Source organism: Micropterus salmoides, unplaced genomic scaffold, assembly GCF_014851395.1.
Source record: "Micropterus salmoides isolate LMB-PRFRI ecotype aquatic unplaced genomic scaffold, ASM1485139v1 Ms_hic_scaffold_20, whole genome shotgun sequence".
Taxonomy (NCBI): Eukaryota; Metazoa; Chordata; class Actinopteri; order Centrarchiformes; family Centrarchidae; genus Micropterus; species Micropterus salmoides.
This window is the reverse complement of record NW_024041151.1, coordinates 11897645-11918280: the sequence shown is the minus strand read 5'-3', so window position 1 is coordinate 11918280 and position 20636 is coordinate 11897645. Positions and strand designations below refer to the sequence as shown.

Here is a 20636-nt window from a genome sequence, read left to right as displayed (position 1 = left end):
TTAGTTTAGGATACAAAAAAATAAACAGTAAAAATACAGTTTACTCATCCCAATAGACTTTGAAACCTTTAAAAATGATGTGTTTCACAGGCAGAAAATTATCATGTTTGTTTATTAGTAGCCCTTTGAAATTCCAGATTCTACCAAGTCAACAATTAGAGAACAAAATCTATATGTAAAACAGTATGTGACCACATAGAAAACATGTAAAACAGCACAATACAGAGAGCAGCATGTTGGAGACATGACAAGCCTAGCTAACATGCATGGGCCAGTCTAATGAGGCCACTTGTTGCAAGAAACGCCGGTGGGAACGAGGGAGAGGAGTTTGTTGTGCTGGAGTAACGTTAGGAAATAGCAGCTCCACTACATACACTGCTGGCAAGACGTTATTTCCTAACGTTACTCCAACACAACAAACTCTTCTCTCCATCAAACTCCCCTCTCCATCTCTGACACTCGCCTCTCATGAGATCTGTTACTGGTTAAAAACAAAGTGTGCCACTGGAGTCACTTGTAGGGATCCTTTCCATCTGATATGCTGCAAATTCCTGTTAATTTGTGTTTAAAACAATTACCACACAGCAGGTAGTTCTCCATCATAGACAAACAGTACACATCCCACACTGCGGGGGAGAAATAAGAGGTTATTAGGGGCCTTGCGGCTATTTTTTTTCTCCACATTTCAGCTCTCTGCTGCTTCATAATTTAAACCCGAGTAACACGCACTCTTATTGATTTGTTTAAGGCAGCCAATAAAAAAACCCATTTACACACAGCTACATTTTGTGGTTTTACATTTTAGAACCACTTGAGTTTCCTGATGAGCAAGATCCCTGTAAGCCATGAAATCCTTGATGCTGAACGTATATAGCTTAAAACAAATTGGCTCATGACAATGTGCACAATGGAAAAACCTAAAAGCTGCACTGTATCCTATTACCTAAAATCCATAGACTTAGTGTCCAGCTGCTAAGTGAGTTATTATCCAACTGTTCTTTTACCAAAATGCCTGTTTCTAGTCATCTCTCCTTCACATCATGTGTTTATAGTGGGATAACACACAATATTTATCACACATCTCATGCATGGGGACATATTTGCATTTTATTGTGATTATTTTACAAAATGTTCATACATTTTTTTCAATTGCTAACATGCATTGGTCAAAACTGAAGTGACACTGTCAAAACTCTTCACACTCTTCAGAAAAACTGAAGAGTATGTGGACAAAACTGAAATAATTTTCATTGCTTTCACGCAAAATGCATTCAGTGACTACTTTCTCCAAAATCCATGAACTCACACAGACCACAGATAGTGGTCATTGTGTGTCAGTACCAGTGTTACTGTAGAAACAAGTGAGAAAAACAGTGTTGCAGCACTGAAATTTCCAGAATTAGTTTTTTGTTTCAACTTTTTATATTTCAAGTCAATTACTATATGCACTGAAACAGGGAATAAACACTACAGGGAATATCAAAGCAAATTTCTGCATTTCTGAGTTATCAATGTAACATATTTTAATACAGTTAATACAGTGAAAATGTTATTCTTCTTCTATAATGAAAAACTGATTTATGTGAAAAATCATTCAAACTTCAAAGATACAATGCATCATTTATGTGTAAAGCTTGCTGTTAGTGTTTTTTAGGTCTGTGTGTTATGAGTGACAATGTACGCATTCTGAGTGAGTACTCTTGCCAGTGTTTGGTTGAATGAGATTATTTTGAGACATGTATCAAGTGTTTTGGTGGTTTGAGTGAGTTTTGGAGGTGATTGGCCATGATGCATGTTGGTAATGCAGACTGTACGAAGCATTGTGGAAAGTGGCTTGTTACAACAAATGAATATAAAGGAAAGATGATTTACATGAAGTTATCATTATTATCATTAGGCATGAAAATTTAATCATTTAAAACCATTTTATAATTTCAAACCATTTGATCATTTCAAACCAGTCATGTAAACCTTCGGTTGTGATGGAATAAATGCTGTACAGGTGACACCGACTGAATAAATTACAATGGACAAACTGTTATTGATGAGTAAACAAATAAAAAAATCCTCAACAAGCCCCACGTATTTTATCTTGTATTTTAATTATTTTCTGCTAATTTAATAACTTCCATCACTCTAGGGACTGGCTGCTTATCATGAATAAAATTAATTTGATATTTGTGGGATAAATAACTGTATATCTTTAATTCCCTTAACTCCTTGTGTAGCACTTTCAGTATGTGTGAACATCACAACCTTTGTACGGTCAACATTTACCACAAAACCAGGCAGGTATTTTCTCTGCTCAAGCATCTTTACGCATCTGTTCTATTTCGGCTGGAACAACTCACGTCTCTATTCACTCATGAATGTATGTAAATGAACGTATTTTAGGGTGTATTGTTTATTGACAATTTCCTTAAAATGAATATTTAATGATGTGTTTCATTTATTACTGGCTTTATCTTGTGCCACAGCAAAACTATTTTGTGTTTAATCAGTGAGAGAGAGAAACAGGATGCACCAGTTGAATTCTCAATCTGTGAACACAAACTTGTTTTGGCACATGGAAACCAGGTTGACTGAGCTGGGAAAAGTAGCACACCTCCATGTGAGTAAAGGACTAGCAGGACTTCCTAAGACTGTTTTTCTTTCAAACTAACACTTTCAGAGAACAGCAGTGGCACTAAAAAAGAGGAGGCAGCTATTCAAATTGACATCCATGACCTATTGGCTAACCCATACTGCATCCATATACCCTGAGAGTGCATAAGAAGACCTGTCACCTTGCCCAATCAAGGCTTCCCTACACTCAGTGTGTGGGATGCGTACATCAGGTTCCTCAGGCGCAATGGAGTATTGCATGTTTTTTCACCACCTCTTTTAGCTTCTCAGTTTGAGTTTCTAGTCCATGAAAACAAGACATATTCCCTTTTGCTACTTTTCCTTTGATTCTTAAAAAGTTGTGTTAGACATGATTTGAATGGCAGGTCTTACTGCTAATCACCAAAATGTGCTGTGTATCTTATGTAGCTTTTTGTCTTCTATAACTTTGCTTTGACAGCGTTACACTCTACAACCCCTGCTGCTCGCATCTTGTCTATCTCTGGTGAAGTAAACCCATACTCTTGTAGGACCTCTACTGTGTGTTCTCCAATAACAGGATCGGAGGCAAGACAAGGCTCTGCAGGAGTCCGAGAGAGAACCGGGGTGGGCCGGGGGCTTTCTTCCCCGCTGGGGCCCTTGATGAAAGAACCTCTTTCTCGGTTATGTGGGTGTGAGCTCACCTGGTCAAAAGACAACACAGGTGTAACGCAGGCATCAGTGCCATCGAAAATCCTTGACCAATCCGCCTGGGTTTTTGTAGCAAAACGTTCTGTGAAGATCCTTCTCAGTTCTGGCCAATCAGTGAAGCTCATCTGAAGAGGTAACTCTCCAGCATCCAACTCCAAACCTAAGGGAAAATAGACTTCTGTAACCCAATGGACAAACATTGATGGTGTAAAACAGAGAACTGTATAACATGTTAGAGAAGCGGTCCCCAACAAGCCGATCGCAATCCACCTGTCCATTTTCTCCAATCATGGTTGTTCTCTTTGATACGTATTGTGACTGAATCTTCAGAGTAAAGTTGTTGTTTATTCAAAGAGAGCTGCCCTTGTTTCAAGTTACTGTTTTTTTTGCTTTCTCTACACTGAGTTTGCTTTTTCAAACATTTTTACACAGTACAACACTCACATGACTAAACCGTGACTCACTTTTCATCATTTGACACTGAACAAATTCAGTGACTTTCTATTTTAATGAATTGTTTTCTCACTCCAACTCAACCACCACCAAACCTCTGTGTATTTACACTCCATTTTGCACGTTTATATACTATTGTAAAAATTTTTACGTAATTTATGTTGAAAATCTACATAAAAATGCATAAACCACTAATTGCGCCATATGACACTGAGCTGGTTGACTGGTAATGCTGCAGTTTTATATCAATAGCTTAATTATACATGTATATACAGTGAATCTATACAGCATATAAAATAAAGTCTACTGAAGCATATCCCAGCATTTCTGATTAATTTCTGTAACACAATGTAAGAATTGAGGTCCCATTCTTTTGTGTTGTGATTTTTCTATTATACAATACATACATAAATGAAAACGCATATATAAATAAAATAGTGATATTGTATTATAATGCTACCAGTTAGCATTTGTCATTGTGTAATGCATGACAAAGCTTTCTTGTTGCAAAACCAATGTTGTCAGTGTTCAGGCCCCGTTTCAGAAAGCGGAAATAGTGATAGCTCTGAGTTTGTTAACCCTGAGATAAGGGAAGCTCTGGGTTATCTGTCTTAGAGACTGAGATCAGATAAAGCCTTCTCAGATCTGTAATTAGCTCCGGTAATTTGGGCTGTGAATATATCCTGCTCGGGAGGAGGTGTTCTTCAACCAACTCTGAGTTCCTCTCTGACTCCTCCCCTCCTGCATAGGAATAAAAGAGGTCTGCCTACCATTTAATTTCCTCATTCATACTGTCGATATTAAAGCACATACGGGACGCATTCATTTGAGGTTTAAGTCTTCAGAAACATCGAAATCTTGGTTAGACATTAGCTCCATATGTGATACCCAAACATGATCTTTGACTTGACTGCTTTTATGATCATCTGTCAGCAATCTCCGGACATCGTGGATTCATCCTCAGATCAGAATAAAATCTACAGGCTACACTGTCCTTCATTATAACACTGTGACTCTGTGGTCATTAAGGCAGCTGTCAGGTTGGACACAGTTGCACTGAAACATTTACCGTGGCCTACATTACTGCAGTAATCACTGTTTAAATCACACTAATCTGTATGAAGCTGTAACTGATCAATGAACAATCACCTGTACATGCTTACTTAGTCACACTGATGGAACATCCCTATAGTTATCATGTTGGACATGACGTGAATATTACTGAGTGAGGATGATTGTGGTGCAGCTGAAACAACGCTGAAATACGAAATGTAGTTTAAGTTTTTGAATAGGCCTGTTAGCTTTGCTCTTAATGTGATTTGACAGTATTAAATGCGAGATGAGCACTATTTTGAATGTTACATAGGTGTCTAAAAATGTACAGTCAGAAAAGCATTATTACTGGGTCAGACTGTCACAAATCCATGAGTAAACTGTGTCTTATATGTTTGATTCATATTTTCATCTTCAGTTATTGCCACTAGTATTTTGTCTCGTCACGGCACAGCTGAATAAATATATTTAAAATTCAGTGCAAGATACAGAAGGATTCCAGCACTTTAACGTTCATTAAGGAAATTCAAGTCTGGTAAATGATGAGTGAGTGGAATAAATGTAACAGAACTATTGACTCCTTCCTCCTCTCCTGTTTTTTGAGGTAAGTGTCATGGGCCTCGTTGGCCCAATATTAATATTTCTAGCGCAACTGGAATTAAATGGGGGCTCTGCTCTTTATTTACCTGTAGGCATGGTGAATCATGGTACCAGAGCTCCATTGATGAGGATTTTTTTCATTCCCCATGCATGCGCTTCCATCAGGTTCCACATGGGCTATTCAGAGTTGAATGAATTAAATCTCATCAGCTGTTCTGCAACCTCAGACTTTCCCATCTCAGGCTCAATTAACTCAGAGCTCAGCGTTCAGATCACACTTTGTTAAGCCTGCTTTCTGAAACAGGGCCCTGATGCAAGAGTGGATCCTGAGATGTGTAAGTGCTTTGGATGCATGGATAGGATGGATATTTGGCATGCTGGATATCTAGCAGACGTTGGCGATGTGTCACAAATGTGTCGGGGAGCTATTTTGACACGTCGTTGTGTAGTTTACACATAATGACTGGCGACCACCGATCGACCACTGATTTACCCCCGATCACAGCCTGACGGTCGGCAAGCTCGTCGAGCGGCAAATCGGTCTAAAAATCGTGTAGTGTGAACTAGGTTTAAGTGATCATACCTTAGAGGATTTAAAATGCGCATTTGCATAATACAAACCCTTAAGTAGCTGTCTGTAGAACTGTGGTTCAATGGCACCCACAGCCATGTACTTTCCGTCTGAAGTCTGGTAGGTATCGTAGAAGGGCGCTCCACTGTCCAACATGTTTTGTCCTCTAGAACGGTCCCACATGCCAATGCTACGAGACTTCCATACAAAAGAACCTACATATGCTGCTCCTTCAACCTGAGGATGGAGAGAGAAGAAAGTATATTTGATCTATATTTTATGTATAATTACTCCTGTCATGTGGAAACTATAACGATTAGCCATAACATTATGACCATGTGCTGGTCTTTTTCACTAAAGCAGTTCTGACCTGTCGAGGCATGGACTTCACTGTGTATGCTCTGTGTGTTATGACACCTTTCTATCAGAACCATCATCAACTGGTTAACCCCACATGCATCAGTGAGCCTTGGCTGCCCTTGACCCTATCGCCGGTTCACAGCTTTACTTCCTTGGACCACTTTTGACAGATATTGACCACTGCAGACTGTTTTGGAGATGACCCGGTCATCTAACCATCACAATTTGGCCCTTGTCAAAGTCACTCAAATAATTACGCTTGCCCATTTTTCCTGTTTCTGGACAAAATGTTCACTTGCTGTCTAATATATCACACCCACTGACAGGTGCCATGGTAACGTCAGTGGTCATAAAGTTATGGCTGATCGGTGTACCCTTTTCTGTGCTTGGAGTTATTCATACATCATTTATTCGTGTATGCATTCAGAGTAGATGAAACTCACTAAAATACCTACCTGTGTTCACCCCCATTAATGATAATCTAAGCATACAGCTTTTTCATAACATAGAAGAAGTTGGCGTGCTTGAGTAGATATCAGCAGCATACCTCTGAGCATCAGTCCAGCAAAACCTTTCCCGAGAAAAAAATACACAGTGCAGGTCGAATGCCGTGCTATCACAATAACATGTGGCAATTACTTGTTGAATATTAAGCATATCAGCAAAGCCTGTGAAAATACTGCACAAAGGATATTCTGCTGACATTTACTGTATAAACCACCAGGTGCCTAAACTCATCTTGTATTGAAGACTCCATATATGCACATGCCATTTCTGTCCCTGCTGCTGCGGCTGCTGCTGCTGCTGAATAAATAACAAACCTTGATCAAACACTATCTCTAAATCTATATGATGCAGTTGATTTAATTTCCTATGTGGGGATATAATTGGCCACCATAGTCAAATCTTGGGAACAATGAGAATATTACCATTCAGGTTAAAATCATGCTACAGTACGTGAATGACCCACCTTCAGTTCTATTACTGTTGATTGCAATCAATTCAGTCAATGTAACCTCTGATGAACTTTCATTTATATGAGCAAACAATAACAGCCTGATCAACAAAGAGGGTAAAATATTTATATATATATAAAGTAACAACAATGTTCAGTGTGAACTCAGGACTTTTGTTAAATGGCTCAGCTACTTTTCTACCAAATTGTGTACAGTAGAGAAGAATGGAGTAGAGAAGCTCTGCCACTGGGCAGGGCTTCAGTTTTTTCATAATTATCCACTGCCACAACAAAGACTTTTAATGCTTTCAATCTTTGGTGAGTAGCGAGCATGCCTCACACTAACCATTAAAATGCAGAGGTGCCCCTGTATTAAAATAAACACGGCTCAGACCAGTTACTGTGGTCACTCAGCTGGTGTGAAAGAAAAATAATCAATAGGAGAAGAGAGAGAGAGGTGGGAAGCAAGCATTTAGTGTCACTACCCCCCTGCTCTCTCCATGTGAAAAATGAAATTCATTTTATTTTGGCATGAACATACAATATTGCTTGCTTCAATATTACAACTACTTTAATCAAAAGCCGAGAATGCACAGTGTTGCACATGGATGCCCCTGTATGTGTGTCTAGTCCGTTTTGTTTTTTTGGCCACTTGGGGGCAGTGGAAACTTGTTGGGAACAGTGACATTTCACCTTTTAAGTTGATCTGGCAAACTTGTTAGCAAACAGTTGCTTATTTACACCCAGCACTTCACAACACAGCAACATAATCATTGACTTGGAGTCCTGTTTCTGGTCAACTGATGAAGGTTTCACTCTCTAAGCTCTGTTTGTGGTCTCTACCAATTCCTGAGGGAAGTATCTGGCTCTCTAGCTGCTAAATGTTCCACTATGTTCACCAGCTAGTTGCTAACTGTGTCTGTCTGCTGTTGGGTGCTGAGCAGGTAGTGTTCAGTGGGTTGTTAGAGCTATTTTGCTTTAAACAGCTGCTTGCTAGAGCCAAAATTGAAGCTATTAGGGCGGCAAAAGTGAACCAAAACAGTAGTGTTGTCGGACAGCTAAACAATGTACTGAAACCTCCTATAAAGCTCTGTAAAGCCGAAAGGAGCTGCACATTCAGGTGATAATTCTCAAGTTCATCACTGCTAGCGATAACTACTATATGCATCCAGTTGTATGTTTTAATTTGTTACTTTTTAGGAAGTTTTATGGGGCTGCTAGAAAGTTTCACAACTCCACCTCCTTAAAGGAGTTCATTAGAGCAGTTCTGCTTCGTAACCTCCCGGCTGCATAACAGCCAGTGGATGTCAGACATAGCAGGATTCAGAGACTTTGATGTGCTAAGGGTTGTCCAACCGATCACATATCCCACTAAAGGTTGATCCTGACTCAAAGTTTGCCTCAGTGTGCTGCACCATCGTCTGGAAACGTATTGCACTGTAATACAGAATACCTCGTAGTGTCTAGTAGAGAGAGAGGAGAAAATTAGTTCTGCTAGGTTTACTTTTCGGAGTTGTAAAGCCTTGCCTCAAACGGCCATAAACTAATTTGGAGTGTTTTATAAGTCTTTAACTTGGCCTTTTGTACATTTGTATCTCATCCTCTCAGCAGTACCTGTAGCTTTACACCCACACTACTGTAGTAAGTCTGAATGTGGACTTACCCCAGCCTACAATCATGTGTGCAAAGCGTCTCCATTGTCATTTGCTTGAGCTTGGTTTTTGTTGACAGAATGAAAAAACATGTATGCATATTTATGAAAGTGAGTGTGCTCTTTTCATAACACTTTCTGCAGAGCAGCTGTTATATACTAGCGAATTCTGCCACTGGTTCAATTTCGCAGTACATGGTTACTGGAGTCTGACAATATGCTTACCATACTAGCATCAATGATCTGTCCTTCACCTGACTTTGCCCTCTCCAGCAGCGCTAGGACTATCCCCAGGGCACAGGTAAGACCACCGCCTGCAAAGTCTGCAATCAGATTCATTGGCGCATAGGGCTTCTCTCCACAACGACCCAGCCGGGATAAAAGGCCTGTGAAGGCAACAAGGAGACAAAAGCTTCACACAAAATGTAAATGGATGCTTCACTAGTGGAGAACAAAGGAGTCACTGGCTTGTCCCTGAAAGTGAAAGACAATGTAATTATTTCGATAACTGAATGAATCAGGGAGGGATGGCATTTAATAACACTTTAAAAGGAAAGGTTAACAGCCGCGGCGAACAGAAATGTTGTTTTCCCAATATATACAATGTAGCTCTGATAAAGTGACAAACCACATAACACAAGATTATTTTTTTAGACTGACAAAATAATTGCTTACTCTGTTAAACCAACAAGTAACTTCTGCACAGGGCGTCTGTGCTATCATACAGATACTGCAAAGGGCCTTGAACAAGAAAAGTACTGGATAGTTACAGCAACTTTCTCAAAGATATTATATACATTTCCACTTTCTCTTTTCCTCTACTTCCTGGGCCAACTACAGAGGCAAACTATCTGTGGCAAGTGTCGGAAAAAGTGTTCTCATTTGGTCCCTCTACTTTGGTCTGTATGAGCTCTATAAATATAAAAACATAGTAAACATTTTGACTTATATACATTTAGTTAAATACTAGAAATTGTTTATTTATTTATTCATATATCTAGGTTTTAAAATGCATACGGCTGTTGGCATGAACGCGTGGACGGGCTGGCTTACACCAATGCACAGTGAGTCATTCATGCTTCTTCGCAGCAGGCTGTGAGTGTCCACCATAACCCCGCCGGGCCTATAGATAGTATGGTCATGGAATATTGTCAGCATCACTTAGCAACACGACCATTTCGATGTAATATACATCAACAAATCATGAGTCATCTCTGTAATTCTGGACATCAGTGTCACCACGCAAGATCAACACAACAAAACTAGTATACTGCACCTCAAGATTTAAAAAAGCATAATTCACTTTCACTGTCTCATCATCACCACCACTCTTACAATCATTTAGGTACTGGACTTGTCAACAACAGCAGCAGTTACCTCTTTCTGCCATTAGCAGAGGGGCCTTTAAAAATAGGCCAGATGGTAACAGTTTGTACTCTGAAATAAAGGGATGGGCATAATCAGAGCAAATGGCCTTTGCTTTTTTTAAGCACCTGCACAATGGATGTGCGACTCAAACTACTGAACTGTCACAGTTTCTCATTCACCCTTAGTCTCTGTTCTGTTAGTAAATAAGTCAAGAACCCGGTCTATAATGTTTGTCTAACATTGCTAGCATAGGCCTATGTGGCTGAATAGTATTAAAAGCTGATGAAAAGTCAACATAAAAAGCAGACTACCGTGGTTCCTGCTGCCTTCTGGGTGTTTATATAAGTAAGGTGATCTTGCACACCCCTCTTGGCCCCGTAAGCAAACTTAAAAAGATCCAGAAGGCACTTTGTTTTAACTAGGAGCTCTTCTTTGACTAGTTTTTCAAATGACTTCATAAGGACGTTAATGCAACAGGCCTAAAGTCATTTAAGGCTTTGGGTGGTTACCCTTAGCGGCGGGCACAATGTTAGATCTCTTCTATAGAGATGGCACCCTCTTTCTGAGTAAGTGACTTTTTACAGCAAGTGTTTATATGTTAGCTCCATGCTGGATGGGCATTCCTGTGTCAAGCTAAGTAAGATCGGATGGTTTTGATGTTTGGCTAGACTTGCAGTAAAGTCATTACATATTTTATTCCTTTCCTCAATTCTTTATGCAAAACATAAAATAACCAACAAGCATATAAACATATTAAAATACAAGCTGATTCTTTAAAAAAAAGAAGCAACAAATCACTGTTGAACTCTTTCAAGTGAAAAGAAAGAAAGAAAGAAAGAAAGAAAGGATCGACCACTAATGTGGTAAGCATACAGTCACATTTACAAGGACAAAATAAAAGCTTAAAATAAAAGCTCCTCTCTTGAAAACCTGTCTTTTTTAACATTATAAGGGCTTCATCACAGTCAGAGGAGGTTTGGGCTTGCATTACAAATTGGGGATAGGTAGCTTTGGGGGTGAAATAGTTTCCATTTATTTTCATAAAGTGCATCTACCTCACAGGCCAAATCAACATGTATATATTACCTGTATCACCCTCCAGTGGTCTCAATAGGGTGGTACATACAGTATACATATCAGACCTTATTTTGTGTTATGAGAGTTACACTGCCACTGTTTCGTCATGCTAAAGTTGCCACAAGTTTGTTATCAATGTAATAGTCAGGCTAAGCTTTATATCTATATGCAAGTCTTTATTAAGTCTTTATATTTTAGGTGTTACAGCAAAGCTGAATCTCACCCCAACATGTTGCCTTTGGCCTCAAGTCTTCATTGCTGTTGCTTGTGTCTAGTGAGGATGCATTTTTGCATCAGCTTCCTTACTACATTTATTTCTTTTTTAGGCCTGGCTAGGTTCTCTTTATGTGCTGCAAAACACAGATTGTTCAGACTAATGAGGAGCGTGCGTGTCAGCCAAGCATTTAAAAAGGCACGTTTTTAAGACCATTAAAGTGAAAATATTTAAATCCCTTAAATGGCTGTGTAACTCATTACATTTATTAGTGATATCAGTCTAAAACCAGCACAATATGTAAGAAAAAAAGGAAAATCTCAAAACAGAGTGCCACAAAAGACTCTGGAAACCCTGTAATTATGTAGTTTGTATTACAGTGTTGTATAACTGTAAGTAGTGCAACTGTCGATTAATCTGTCAATTATTTTAGTTGTTTGGTCTATAAAATGTCAGAAAATGGTGAAAAATGTCGATGTGTTTCCCAAAGCTTAAGATGACGTCCTCAAAGGTCTTGTTTTGTCCACAACCAAAAGATATTTAGTTTACTGTAAAGAAAATCAAATTTAAGATGCCAAAATCAAATAATTTTACTCAAACTAATTAATATATTCTCAAAATAGATGGCAATTTATTTAATAGTTGACAACTAATTGATTAATTGTTGCAGCTCTACTGTCATTTGGTTTGTGAATGAGAGTTACTAAATGAGAATGTTGGGAATCTTTGTAGATGAAATTCCATTTATATGATAAAGTACATATGTATATGTATATTTATCAGACCTTATTTTGTGAGTTGGTGGTGATGTCTGAGTAATTTATTTCACTGTTCATTAAAGGTTGGAATTGTTTTAGTGTATGTGATTTCTTGGGTGACTTCATGAACACTGTCAACAAGGTATTTTTTTATAGACTGAAACTCAAGAGTTGACAGCGTGCGGGAACTCAATATTTTCTTTCACGTTTTCCAAGGTCATGAATAAACAGAGTCAAAACAATATGTAAGTACATAGACAAAAACAAATGCAAACAACCACAAGGGCCACACAACAAGTAGTGAATTATCCTCCTCTACTGTCTTTGTGAATATTTCTTGCCTTTCAAATCAGTCTGCAATGTAAGGTGTGTAAATAGTCAATCCAAAAACATTAACGTTTGTGTGTGTGTTATTACCTGACATGGCGAGGTAGTTGATGTCATGCCCAGCTACGGTGGCGTAAGGTCCGCTCTGTCCGTAGCCCGTCAACCGAGCGTAGATCAGACGAGGATTTTCCTTTAACAGCTCCTGTGGACCGAGGCCCAGCTTCTCCATCACACCTGGTCAGAAGAAAGTCAGTCTATGATAATATGCTCTATCTTTATCAGTGTCTGCTTATCATTCAGTGTGAACCTTGGGGCGACTGCCTCAATTTAGCACTTTTGATCCTGGAATGATTTATTTTTTTATTGTGAAACATGATGTTATCAGAATATGCATAAATAGTCTTTGAATGACACATCACAACAATTAATGACATTCTTATCAAAAGGATCTTTTGGGATTTAAATATAAAGGGTGTTTATTATCTCAGAGAGCACATCTAAGATTATAGGGTTCAATTTCCCATCCAATCGCAAATATCAATTTGTTTACATGGATATATAGATATACACCAATTAGCCATAATATTATGACCCCCTGCTGGTCATAATGAGGACACAGCATTTTTTTGCTGACTAACATATATCCCCACTGACAGGTGCCATGGTAACAAGATAATCAGTGTTACTCACTTCACATGGCCGTTGTCATAATGTTATGGCTGATCAGTGTATATTAGTATTGTATAATAGTAAGATCCAAATAAAATACTAAAATGCACCAATTCTAACCAGTGGTGGAAAGAAACATTTACTCAACTACTGTACTTTAGGTACAAATATTTTCATTTTAATGCTACTTTATACAGTTACTTGTTACTTTACAGATTGAGATTTAACATAGCATATGACAAGATTATAAATTTCACAGCATTGTTAAAAATGAAAGCAGTTGTTCCCCTTTGTCTTGTGACCCCTTACAAAAATCTCTCTCTAGTTGGGGCCCCATTTCAGAAGTCCAAAGTTGTTTCATCCTAAGTTCAACCTAAGGTAAATCATTTTCATTGTATCACTCACAGGGGCCATTTTTCTGCAGAACATGTACTTTTACTTTTGATACTTTAAGTACATTTTGAAATGATCCACCGTGGCAAGTGATTGTCATGTTCTGGCCATAAACAACCACAATTATCCATCTGGTTTCTTTAGCTTTTACTCAGGAGAAAAAATCTTTAAATGCTTTTACAAAGTAAATGCTTCCTCCACGCGTGATTCTAACCATCCTGTATTACAGAGCTCTCACAGAGACGCTGGTCTGACCTTTACGGTAGGGCTCAAGGACCACATCAGACTGGACACAGAGCTTCCTGAGCACGGCGACACCCTCTGACGTCTTCAGGTTGATGGCCACAGATTGTTTCCCCCGCCCTTGTGTGTCCAAAGACATGGCAACCTTGGTCCGGTCCACACGGATCACTTTGGCTCCAAAGTCTGCAAGGATCATGCCACAGAACGGTGCTGGAGCCAGGCCGGCCAGCTCAATGACTCTCACTCCAGCCAGTGCCATGATGCAAGGACTGTAAGGAAGAACATTGGAAACACCTCTAAGTGTAATAAAATACAATGCAACACCAGTAGCAGAGGGGGTGGGATTCTGTGATCTTATCAGGAATTACTATTACTAACGTCATGTTTTCCACAGCAAACTGTTTACAGATCACATCATGACAATTATTAGGTCTATAAAATGTTACAAAACAGTGAAAAATGCCTATTAGACATAGACAGAGCCCAAGGTTACACCTTTAAAAGTGGTTGGTTTGTCCAAACAAGAGTCCAAAACACAAAAGGTATTTAGTTTACTGTCACAGAAGACAGAACCAATACATTTTGGTAATTGAATAAATGTTTTATAACACACACATCAGGACACTGTTCCCAGTGCTGCTATGTTTCAACACAAAAGACACATTTTGAAGGCTTTTTTACTGATATAATTGTATCAAAACTGAACTCCCACTTTTTCAACTCAACTCGCCACTTTTCGATATGTGACAGCAAATAAGAGCTGAAAAACTTTTGTTGATTAATCAATTAGTCGAGTGACAAATAAACAATCTGCAACTATCTTGCTATTAATAGTTGTAGTAGTCATTTTTAAAGCAAAAATGGTGAAAAAAAGGATCAAACATTCTCTGATTACAGCCTTTTAAATGTTAGGATACACTGCTTTTCTCAGTCATCATGTGATGTGGTACATTTGAAGACCTTTGGCTCTGCGAAGTTGTGAGGGACATCTTTCGACACTTTTTGGACGTTTCATACACTAAACAATTAGAAGACTAAGAAAGATTCATTAATGGAAAGTAGTTGCAACCCTGCAGAAAACTGGTTTGTATTATTGTTACTCATTTGGGCTAGACACGAAACGAGAGGTCTAATTTTCATTTTCTCTGATAAGGTTAGCACACTTCTCTCCTTCAATACAGAAAACAAATGGTAACAAAGCACACAAACCCCTGAGAAGTACTGTATACGCTGTGACAATGACATTTAGACCGTTCCAAGAATTAACTAGGCCTAAGTATATTTACTTACGTACTTTACTTGAGTATTTTCATTGTATCCTACTTTGTACTTTTACTCCACTATAGTTAATTGACAACTTTGGTTACTAAATACTTAGTAGATTCAGATTAATAATACTAAATATAATCCAAAAATACAATATGTTGCATTATGTATAGGTAAAGATAAGCAAATTAGAGAAATTCAAAAGAAATGAAGTAGAAAGTATGTGCACACTAATGCATCAATAATGTTAATAATGACCTTTATTCTGAAATGGGCCAGTCTGCATGAGGAAGCTGTGGTACTACTGGTGTACTTTGTACTTTGACGCTAGATTTTTTTTTTTTTTTTACATTTACTTACCTAAAATTCTGAATGCAGAACTTTTACTTATAACACAGAGTATGTCTACACTATAGTAATGAGAACATAAAATATCTTTGTACTTCTTTCATCACTGTATTTAGACTTTGGACTGAAGAAAAGTAGCAGATTTGTACTTCGACTCAATTTCAAAGTCCAAAGTGGACATTATTACTGAAGAAGTTCTACCACCAGCAGTCTAAATTATAACTTTAACACACATGCTAACAAGTACCAGCTAATTTTGTACAAATACATAACTGTCCTGGCACGCCATGGACGTGAGGCACCGTACAAAGTGTTCAAATATCTAACTTTATTTTAATAATTTATTAATATCACTATGAGAAACACTAAGTCTGACCAAAAACAAGCTAAATGTTAACTTAGTTGGCTCAAACATTTTATGTGCAGTAGGCAACTGTTGTGGACGTCACAACAAAACACCTGGAGCAGCTCCAACACCTGTTAGACCACATCAGTATACAAGAGTATGTTTAAAAGTAGCTTCTGTCCGCAGCTGAACCTACCTTTGCTCGTAGAGGACAGGACACCCTGCTGAAGGATTGTAAACTGGAGCTCAGTGTAGGCGGAAGGAAGTTAGGAGCGTTAAACATTAGCAACAGCGTGTCCCGTGCCTCACGACAACCTGAAGCATACAGAAAACCATTCAACTCATACGTTAAACTGCTGATACACGGGGCAACTTTTTGAGCAATGTTGTTACTCATTACCATTAACGACAACGTTGCCCTGCACGATTGCTCTAAAAGTTGCTCGTTAGATAACGTTATGTGCGGTGTCACTATGGGTGTAACCACAAAACACAGTAATAAATTATCCCATAGGTCTTCTGTTCAGTTTTGACGTGTTTGTTTAGAAACGGTTACGACACGGTGGACACGGCAGCGTACCCAGATTTGATATCGAGGGCTAACTCTCCCAAAGCCGGGCGGCTTTCGGTGTACGCTGGTAAAATATATAAGCGAAGCCTGTTTGCAAGTAGCTTCCTGGTGACCTCAGCGCAAGATTTCTGGGAAATGAAGTTTATTTATATTTTGTTGAATAATTTAAATTTTTATCACTGACAGGGTAACAAATGTTTGATTGATTGTGGTTGTTCTGTTTTTATTTAGTTTTTATGACTGGAACTGAATTGTTGAAAAGTTGTTTGAACTGAATTGAATAGAATTGAAAGTGAATACTTTAGCAAGAAAGAAATTCCACTGTTTATGGTATAAGAATAAAATACACTTAACAAGGCAGAAAAATAATTATGTTAGTCTAGGTTATGCATACAGATGTATAATATAATACCCACAGGTCTATGTAATAGCTTATGTTTCATTGTATTCTTTTAAAATGAAAAATAAAACTTTGATGTACGCCGATGTATAAAGCATATCATTTTAAAGACTATACTTTAAAAACTATTTGTAGTCTGTGATGCATCCAGGGATCAAAATGAGACTAAAAATACATCACTGACATTTCTACTGGTTCACATTTTTTCATCTATTTCAAAACAAGCCCAAATCTACAGCAATTTGTATAGTAGATCTGTGCGAATTTGCATTCCGAAGTTCAATTGCAGTTAATATGAATCTTCAACAGCAACTGGGAATAGTCCAAAATTACTGTGTTTTTTTTGTGATACTATCCCTAAAACTATGCAGTTGCTCGGCAATGAAACACTGTGCAGGGAAAAAGTGGGCATTGAAACTAACTTAAAAGATTAATTCAGTAATAATACCCAACTGACTAACTAAGAACAGTGGATTTTTTCCCTGTCTCTTCCATTGAAATTGCTCTAGGAAGAGATTACGGCAACCATTAACTCTTGAAATGTGGACCTATACATTTGGGCATGTGAGTGTTGTTAGCAGACAAGTTGTATCAGAAAGTGAAAGAGGACTTTTTAGTCTTCTGACACTTCACAGTTATATGCACTAAACAAGCACAGTCTATTTACCATTTAACCATTTTGTATTTCCTTTGTGATTGTAACACAAAAATGATATTAACTAGGCACAAATTAAATGCTTTGTTTGTGTTTATTTTTACTTTATGACACTTATAACATTTTAATGGACGCTTAAAATACAATAAATATTACAGTTGAGTATGAATGTTTATTGCCAAAGACCCATAAGTGCTAATTACACATTCCTGAGTCTCCGCCAGTTTCACAAACCTTCACTCTAAACAATAATATCCCTACAACGCCTCCACTTGGACCAGTCGTTACCCCTTCACCTGGATGTGACAGGCCACCATCTTCCTGTCACAATCCCCAGGCCTTGACTCCCCTGCCCGAGGCTCTTGGTATGTGAATGAGTGAGTTTTGATTATTTTCCCCTTTGAATTGAATTGAAATATCTTTAATGTCCCCAAGGGGCAATTTAGTTCACAACACACACAATTTAGTTGGTGTGACTGCAGGATGCTTGGTGTGTTTTGTTTTTTGTGTAGTCTGTCTGTGTTCTCCCCTCTTCTTGCACAGTCGGCGAAAGGGAGGTGTGTCCACGGATCCTGGGTCACTCACTCACCTGCTTCCCATCCCTGATCACTCACCTGCTTGCCATCAAGCAATCTACTCTGTTGTGGGGACAGCCCAGCTGACGGTGAGTGTCCTGGTTTTACTTTCTCACTTTATTTCACCCATTGTTTTGCTCTGCCTGCCTCCCTGTGTTCTCCTCCTCTCTCCCTCGGCTCCTGAGCCCAGCCAACTACCTACACCTGCACCTCATCAGCCACCTCGTCAACCTGCCACACCTGCCAGTAATCAACCTCATCCCAGCCTGTATTTCAACCCCGGTTCTCCACACCATCCTCGCTTGATCGTCGTTGCTCCTTACCCGGTGCCACCTCTACGTCCAGGCTCTCATGTTCGTTGTTTTTTCTCTTTTTCCCTGCATTTTGTCGCTCCGGTCACTAACCCTGTCTTTCTGTCTGTTTTCCCTCCCAGGTTCACTCACCCTCGTCATCCGTTCAGTCGGCTGGGCTCATCCTCCGGTCCTCACCTCTCGGGCTTCCTCCACGGCGCCCTCCCGGCTCCTCGGTCCTCCGTGCTCCGTGCCCGCGTCCCCTGGCGTCCACCTCTCCTCCCTCACCTCTTCCCTAGCCCCCTCCGTGAACCCTCAATAAAACCTCCTTCCCTCTGAGTGTTGCGTTTGGGTCCTTTCTGTCCCGTCCCCTAACATACTCAGCCTTCTTAAACTGCCTCCAGCCGTCCAGTCTCCACTGGATCGTTGTGTCATTCTAGACACCTGCACCTGCTTTTGTTTGGTGATCTCTGGACCCAATCCTTGTTACCTTGCCTGCCCATCAGCTCCCACCTCTCGGACCTCAGCTCTAGTTCTCTGAGGCTCAGGAGGTAGAGCGGGTTACCTGTTAATTGGAAGTTTGGTGGTTCAATCCCCGGCTCCCCCAGGCTGCATGTCGAAGTGTCCTTGGGCAAGATACTAAACCCCTGTTGGCTGTTCTACCACTGTATGAATGTGTGGTAAAAGCGCTTTGAGTGGTCAAAAAGACTAGAAAGGTGCTTTACAAATACATTCCCCAACGGTGCTTTCCATCCACCTTTTGTCCACACCAATAAACATCCTGAACTGTTCTGTCTCCGGTCTGCTTCTGGGTTGTATTTTGGAAATCCTGACACTTCCAGGTGCATACCGTGATATATTTGAAGGCTATGACCCTCATCTGTTATTTAAAAATACATTATGAATATTCTATTTTGTATTCACTCTATAGACAATATTTCCCAAAAGAGCTGGAAAGGAAACCAAAATATGAAATAAACAGAAATGTAATGAAATATAAAACAAACAAATGTAATGACTTGTCACATCCATTTTAAGGTTTAATTTAATTGTCTCCATCACTCTTATCCTTCTGCTATATGTGTTGAAATGTTTGTGACTAGTATGATTCTGCTGTTTGTTATTTTATTGCATGTTTGTCATCAACTTGTCCACAGCTATTTGTATATTTTTCTTGTTAACATCTTAAAAAGCAAAGGGCAGTTTTTATAGATAGGCTAATTATTTATGTAGAGGTATTAAAAATAACCTTTTGTTTTGTTGACTGATTGCTGACAAAGTGTAATCAGTAAACATTGAAATGAGAAATAAAGGGGGGCATGAGTGTCAGTGGGGGTCCTGGACTTTGTTGACGAGGCCAGCTGCAGATGGGAAGAAACTGTTATTGTGGCGTGACGTTTTGATCTTGATGGAACGCAGCCTCCTACTGGAAGAGAGTGTCTGGAACAAATTGTGTCCGGGATGGGAGGGGTCGGCCACAAGCTTTCCTGCTCGCCTGTGGGTGTACAAGACCTGAAGGGATGGTAGAGTGCAGCCAACCACCTTTTCTCTGGAGTGGATGATACACTGCTCTTGTCCTTGGCAGTGGCAACAGCATACCAGATGGTCGAGGTGAGGATGGATTCAATGATGGCTGTGTAGAAGTGCACCATCATTGTCTTTGGCGGGTTGAACTTCTTCAACTGCCACAGGAAGTATATCCTCTGCTGGGCTGATGTCCAGCTTCTTCCTGAAGACCACAACCGTCTCCACTGTCTTAAGAGTGTTGCGCTCCAGGTACTTCTGTCTGCACCACACCACCAGATGGTCAATGTCTCACCTGTAGGCAGACATCTCTACCAGAGATGAGCCCAAAGAGGGTGGTGTCATCAGCAAACTGTTGGTACCTGGCCCCTTCTGCGGCTACGTTCCTCCTTGCCAGATTGTTAGTTAAGTTGCTGTTTTCTTAATGTCTTGGGTCACTGTTTCTGTTTGTCTGGTGTGTTTTGGACTTTGCCTGTTTTCTTTGGACTTTGGATTCTTGCCTGCTCCTTGTCTGATCTGTTTGCCTGTTTGGACAGCCTTCTCTCTGTCATACCGCTGTTACCCTGCATGCACCCGTCGTGACAAAGAGTCTATACCCAAGCTAGCGGCTCTGTGAGGCTGTGTTTTAGATGAGAGTGTAGGTCCAAAAGAAATTTCTGTTGCAGATTTTATTTA

At 39.5% G+C, this 20636-nt stretch overlaps 1 protein-coding gene and 1 long non-coding RNA gene across 2 annotated transcripts; one reads left to right on the top strand and one right to left on the bottom strand.

Annotated features, from left to right (window-relative positions):
- Window positions 1–1087: 1087 nt before the first annotated feature.
- On the bottom strand, window positions 1088–16277 carry amacr (alpha-methylacyl-CoA racemase). Its single transcript, XM_038733308.1, has 6 exons — window positions 16143–16277; window positions 13999–14255; window positions 12772–12915; window positions 9163–9323; window positions 6022–6208; window positions 1088–3454 (listed from the first exon to the last, which is right to left on the bottom strand). Exons 2-6 carry the CDS (start codon window positions 14243–14245, stop codon window positions 3045–3047), a joined length of 1149 nt encoding a protein of 382 aa, XP_038589236.1. The 5' UTR covers window positions 14246–14255; window positions 16143–16277; the 3' UTR covers window positions 1088–3044.
- A 2136-nt stretch (window positions 16278–18413) lies between these two features.
- Window positions 18414–18743, top strand: LOC119914198. The gene is made up of 2 exons (XR_005446742.1): window positions 18414–18500; window positions 18581–18743. It is a non-coding gene; the product is annotated as an uncharacterized LOC119914198 (long non-coding RNA).
- The last annotated feature ends 1893 nt before the right edge of the window (window positions 18744–20636 follow it).

Bases quoted from the DNA above. Each gene is read 5' to 3' on its own strand.
- amacr (XM_038733308.1), bottom strand. From the start codon at position 14,245: ATGGCACTGGCTGGAGTGAGAGTCATTGAGCTGGCCGGCCTGGCTCCA. The intron at 6,209-9,162 runs GTAAGCATATTG...CTCCATCCTCAG, and splicing joins AGATCATTGATGCTAGTATG to GTTGAAGGAGCAGCATATGT. The intron at 3,455-6,021 runs GTTTGTATTATG...ATTTTCCCTTAG, and splicing joins CTACAGACAGCTACTTAAGG to GTTTGGAGTTGGATGCTGGA.